This window comes from Perna viridis, chromosome 13 (genome assembly GCF_037379345.1).
Source record: "Perna viridis isolate PV_CMFRI_1.1 ecotype Kerala chromosome 13, ASM3737934v1, whole genome shotgun sequence".
NCBI classification, from domain to species: Eukaryota; Metazoa; Mollusca; class Bivalvia; order Mytilida; family Mytilidae; genus Perna; species Perna viridis.
In genome coordinates this window covers 23597911-23604376 of record NC_142457.1, presented here as the reverse complement: position 1 = coordinate 23604376, position 6466 = coordinate 23597911, and the positions used below count along the sequence as shown (strand labels likewise).

General features: G+C 35.2%; 1 protein-coding gene across 1 annotated transcript; it reads left to right on the top strand.

Moving 5' to 3' along the window:
* Nucleotides 1–2870: 2870 nt before the first annotated feature.
* Nucleotides 2871–5190, top strand: LOC148600059 (uncharacterized). The gene has a single exon (XM_088558289.1). The coding sequence runs from the start codon at nucleotides 3005–3007 to the stop codon at nucleotides 4244–4246; it is 1242 nt and encodes a 413-aa protein (XP_088414415.1). The 5' UTR covers nucleotides 2871–3004; the 3' UTR covers nucleotides 4247–5190.
* Nucleotides 5191–6466: the final 1276 nt, after the last annotated feature.

The window sequence follows — 6466 nt, the reverse complement described above, 5'->3', positions numbered from 1 at the left end:
CTGTATAAAGCATCACAAATATTTTGACATATACATCAAACATTTCTGAGCATGAACTTTCTATCAAATCTAGATTTTGTACTTTATTGTCTTGCAAAAAGATTTCTAGATCATTAAAAAAAATTGAGAAGCAAAAGGGCGACAAGTTTTCTCCTTATCTTACACCAACTCGAGTTAAAGTTAAAAAATGCAGAGAGTTTACATTGGTGCCTAATACAAGACTTAATATTCTGATCCGTTTTGAAAATAACTGAAAATATTTTTCCCTGTTACATTGGATTTTTGAACTTTTAGCCACAGACCATCTCTCCAAACTGTGTCAAATGCTTTTTTCAAGTCAACAAATCTGCAAAATAGTTTTTTACCTTTTGAAAAAAAATTATAGCTAAAAGGGAGTGTAACACAAAAATGTCAACAGTAGAATAACCCTTTCGAAATCCAGTCTATGCTTCAGATAAGAGCTCAATCTCATCAGAAAACTTAGTATTTCATTCGAAATGGATGAAAAGGTTTTCCCTAAGCATGATTTTAGTGTAATTCCTCTATAGTTATTTGGATCCGATACCAAACCTTTGTTCTTATAATTAGGTACAATAATTCCTTGTGAATCAGTAACCCTTATCAGCATTGATTGGATTTGAATTGATAAACAAGTTTGAATTGAGATCCATTTAATTTGAACTAAATTAAGATCAAAGACAAAATATGGCCGCCGAAGAGATTTATTAATTTACTATATACCACTGTTTTTTAAATTTTGGGTATTGTGTCTTAATGGTAAGTAATCGCAAGTCATTACAGTCAAAGTTCTTAGACAGTTTTCATGCTAGTAAGAATCTCACGCTGTATCAAACATTTACTCACAATCCTAATTCTTGGCTGTTTTATAGTTGAATGGTGGGTCTTTACTTGCCCACACTAATCAGGGGTCGACTTCTGCTGTCGTATTAAACTTCGTCCAGTAGAGCATTCTTATTTGTTATTATAGTAAACTTTCATACTTTCTTATAACCTCTGTGTCTAGTAGGGTTCGTGATGTAAGTTAACTACTTATCGACACTGTTCAGGGATCGATATATGCATCCCAGTGTCTAGTGGTGTTCGTGATGTAAGTTAGAATGTTTTCTGACCATGTTCACCCATTTTGGTCAGATTGTCGGGTTTTATCAATTTCATAGCACTAGTATTTTTGCCTAGCGACCCCCAATTTTCTTTTCATAATTTCATTAAACACATCTTTTTGAAGCTTATATGTATAATCCTTTCCATTTCATCAGTGTTTTAATAGATAATAACTAAAGACAAAATTATGGAAAATCTACAAAAATCCTTTTCTCCGCCAAAATTTTATCTGCTAATATCTCTAAAAACGAGCACACTGACCCAACAAATTTTTCTACTTGTTTTGAAAGATCTAAAAAGATTTCACATCCCTTTGAAACCCGTGTTATTCTGAAATAAAGCAGTGAACATCCTTAATATACAAAAAATGTACGTTATATTTCTTGTGTTGAGCGTTTAATGGTCTATGGTCTTTAGTTAGACCACATATTCTCCTTCCTTGTCTTACTTCTTCGTTTTTAAAGTATTTTTTTGATTAATATCTTACAATTTCGTTTTGAGAAAACGATTTTTTTTTCTGACTGGAAAAATTTCTAAATATCCAAAAATATTACAAACCTAAACTCTGTATGATATTTGTAGCATAAAGGTACATTAACATTACGATACACAAATATACATACTTATTTAAAACATAATTTTTATAGGGTTTATTTCATAAAGCAGTTAATAATTAGGGCCCAGCCACTAAAAGTGGCAGCCGCCCTATAGTGATCACTCTATCCGTCCGTTCGTTACAAATCGTGCCCGGGCTGCAACTTTTTTTGTCTTCCAATGCAGTCTTCTGATATTTTGTATGATCACCTAAAGACGACTTGTCGCGTACCATGGCATGGGTATTGGCCTATGACCTTGAACTTTGACCTCACGGTCAAATCCTAGCTGTTTTATACTGACAAATTCGTGTCTGGGCTGTAACTTTATTGTCTTTCGATGTTGGCACTTGATATTTGGCGTGTGGAATGGATTGTCTAAAGATTCTGTGTCGCGTTCCATAGATAGTGGTTTATGAAATTGAACTTCGACCTCAAGGTCAAGTTCCTCTTTTTCACTGACAAACTCGTGTCTGGGCTGTGACTTTTTTTGTCTTTCAATGTGGGCATTTCATATTTGGCGTGTGGATGGATTGTCTAAAGATGATGTGTCGCGTTCCATAGATAGTGGTTTATGACATTGAACTTCGACCTCAAGGTCAAATTCCTGTTTATTCGTTGACACACTCTTGTTCAGGCTGTAACTTTTTTGTCTTTTGATGGGGCTTTAGATATTTGGGATGTGGGTTGATCACCTAAATCAAATTCATATATATATGGCTTAATTGCCATGGCGGGACCCACAGAGGTGGATTCCATCTCAATGATTTCTAGTTTATTCAAATACCGTCAATTAAACGGTCGTTTTCTTGAAAGTGTTTATAGCTAAAGCACTCCCGGATATAAAGTGAACCATGCTTGTTTTCCATTAATCGGGACGAACCTACTTTCACTAATTCTACATCCGTTTCGTGTGATATGAATCTCTGGTTTCCATCCAATAACAGAACTTGTATCCGTGGTTCAAGTTAAATGAACAGCACCCTATATGTCAAACGTTCAATATCATACTATTCTCATCTAATTTTTCAGAAACATTACAGTCACTTTTCCTGGACTCTTTCCCAACTGGTATAGCAGCTATCGCCATCATCCGCTTCCGTCTCGCCATATGTAGAGGAAATGCTGATATCTTGGTTAATAGAGCGTTTTTTCTAAACGTATCAGTGTCATGCGCCCTGCTATCTCTCATTGTCGTGATAACAAAGTTGTTCGTGAGAATAGCGACGACGGATTTTAGAAACAGTTCTAAAACTGGAGAGTACTGTTTTGACGTAAGATTCTACGGAATGAATTATCTTAATTTAGCGAGCACGATGCTAATGTATGTCGTGCCGTCGGCTCTAATCACTGGCCTTTATACCGGACTAGTACGAATCTCCTCATCATCAATAACACGGATCCAACAATTTCGACAAGCAGCATGTGCTCCGAATTACAGACACACAGCACCTAGAATAAGCATATTTGGACGACCGAGTATAATGCCAGCATTTTCGGTACAAAACCAGATTTTCTCAAGTGTAGCGGAACACCAAACTAGGGGTGCAAGAATCCGGCAATCGGTTATAACTCTTGTAGCTTTCTTTCTGATTTCGACCCTTCCGGTGAGTACGTTAGAGATTTACAAAAGTCTCGTTTACTGTAACCATCCTATCAGAATAGCACTTCTATACCTCAAGACAATGATGTGCATTTTGCATGCCATAGGTGAAGGGGCCTTTCACAAAGAGAAAAGGAGGCGAATCATGATGTTTTTGAATAAGTATCTCTCTACGTCTACTTCGACATCCGTTATAAAGCGTATGTCAAATGACGTTAGAAGAACAGTGATATTTCACACCAATGCACAGCTGTCGACTTTGAAGGAAGAATCGATAGAAAACCAGTCTCTTGGTGAAAGGTTTGAAGGGTCGCTTACCGTAACTCAAGATGACGTTTTCACGAATGGAGACGAGAGTCCGCGACACGAAACGGGAGATAAAAAGATGGACCTAAAGTATGGATCTACTTTATCCGTAAACACATTAGCAAAGTCCAAAGATAAAAAACAAGGTAACAGATCTCGAAGATCAACTAATGATTCGTATAGCTCGACAGTTAAACAGAATGCTGATAGATACAAATGTATACAATCCCCAGACGGCATTTTGAGGAGTCCCCAGAACAAAACCTCTCCGAATATTACTCGACGCTGTCAAGGTTCTTCGTTCCTTAAGCAAAATATGCCTTTGATTGCAGGTCACAGACGAAACGGTGGCAAGTTTTCGCCCTTGAGCCCAAATAGGCGAGCTATGCCTCATATTGAAGAAACATTTTTGTACGAGTATCCAGTACCGACATTTTCATTCATAGAAAGACATTCGGAAATCCTCGAGAGTCCTAAAACAAACAACGTCATTGAAAGACGAAGCTCATCGGCTAGTTTTCTTGACGTGGACGAACAATTGACTCCTCAAATGAGTTCGAATGACAGAGAAATATTGCAAAGTAGCATCCAACGTATCTCCGTAATATGTGATACCATGTAACATATAGAAGACAAATTCACATTGTATAACAGTAAATCAAGCCAATTCAGGGTGATTTACGGATAATTGTGTCACTCATGTTTAGGCTAATTTTTCTTGACTTCTTTGCATTTAAGGTAAAACAAACCGATAAATCCGACAAATATTTATCACTGTCTGCATTTATGTGCTTCCGTAATCTCCAGGAGTCACTTTGAGTGTTCATACACATTTTAACCTGTTATACAATCGGGCAGTTTCTATGCGTTTCTATACACGACAAGTATGTTGTACCAACAGACAAAGCCCAAAACAACATTGCTTTTTTGTGCGTATTGTTTTGGTTATTTCATCATTTTGTTATGTGTGCCTATTTTTTCAGTCTAGTCTTTTTCTTTGGAATATATTTCTTTAAATTGCATTCCGAATATAGACGAAGTTCACGTAGACTTGGGTACATTACCGATCAAGTAGATGTCTTTCGGGTTCCTTATTACCTATTTATAAATATGGACTCAATTTCACCGCAAATTTCTCTAATTACAAATAAAGTTACAGATAAACTTTATTGGACATGATGAATTACAATGATTGTGTGTTAACTTAAATTAAAAGCTGACCTGACATTTTTTGAAAAAAAAAAAAATATTGACTTAATTTCAACACAAAGGATGAGGTAAGTAAAGGGATGTTTTGGGTCCTACTAAGCGGAATGTCTCAATTTTTATTAAGGACTTTATGTATGATAATAACAGTACCATATTATATTTATTCACTTAGTTCATGTTCAGTAATGAGTCGAACACGTTAAAAATTCATGTAGACCAAAAAGCATAGTTCCGTGGGTTTTTTCTACACCATGGACACCATGAATCATCTTTCAATAGGCAGTGTCTGAATTTTATATGGACTGGTACAAACAATCCAGTAATATGTGACTCGCCATGACATTTATACAAGTATGAGGAAAGGGAGATAACAATTTTTCTTTTTACTCTATATTTAATAAAACATTTTCTCTAGTTGCAAATGGCTACAGATACACAAACAGATCATCTACTTCCATTTTAAGTACTTAGAACATTGACCACAACAATTTGTTCAATATTATGTTCAAAAGCATTGTTTTACCTCCTCCAAAATAATCATAAAATAGAGCTTTAACGGGATATTAAATGATATCCCGCCATATCCATGTAATGGTGAAAAAATTGGGGATGACAAAATGTTTTAACAAAACTCCAAAAATACATTTTGATTTAGCTGAAAATTGAACGTAACCTTTATTTATGGTACTAAACAACTGTGCAAAGTTAAAAAAAAACCATTGGTCCGGCTTTCATGTTATCATCTGGAAACCGTCGGGGCGGATACACGGATGGATGTACACGCAACTTTTCGAGCGTATCATATAACACATCGCCATTTCGTATGGCGTGTATAAAGTATTATTTGGTTTATTTATATATATTTTTGTTGAAGAGAAATTTGTATCTTTTAAATCAAATGCACTAATTCCATGATTTTGTTATTAACGTCACTCTCGGTGTTGCATTTTTGTAAGTATTTTCTACTAAATGTGATGGTAATTAGCATTTCCTTGCTTTTAAAGTTCAGCATATACAGGTATTTAAATTCGATTTTTTTATTTGAGACACTCTCAAATATCCGGGTTGATACAGCTTTTGTCATTGGATTTGTTTCAAATTAGTTAATATTGTAATGTAGCGCATTACATTCGCCAGATAAGCGATTATTCTGTAAGTATGGGTATGTCTTAAAATCAGGCAGGGAGATTGACATTTCTAGATATTCATTGAAACTGTTGAAACACATTCTTACGTCTTGCATATATTTTCCTCTGCTAAATATCGAGAAATGATTTATAACTGGTATAGTGTGAACATTCTTGCGGGAAATTTTCCCGTTGTTTGCTATAAAGAACGTAACCAGGCTTTAAAAAATTAATAATTTAAATAATTTCCAGTGACCAACTTTTGTTTGTGCTCTTATTGTCAAATACAGATTTATGAGGCATATTGAAGGATTTCCAATCAAAAGATTTCTGGGATCAAGATATGCATGAATCACGTAATATAAGCTTCTGTCTGGTTTTCAGACAGAGCTGTATTTAATTGTTTCGTAAAAATTGTCTCAATGGACTTTTATGTACTATCCCATAATAAAAAAGCAAGATTTTAAGTAGCACTCCAGCTAAGGATCATGCAAAATGTGATTCAT

Coding starts and splice junctions, on each gene's coding strand:
- LOC148600059 (XM_088558289.1), top strand. CDS start 3,005: ATGAATTATCTTAATTTAGCGAGCACGATGCTAATGTATGTCGTGCCG.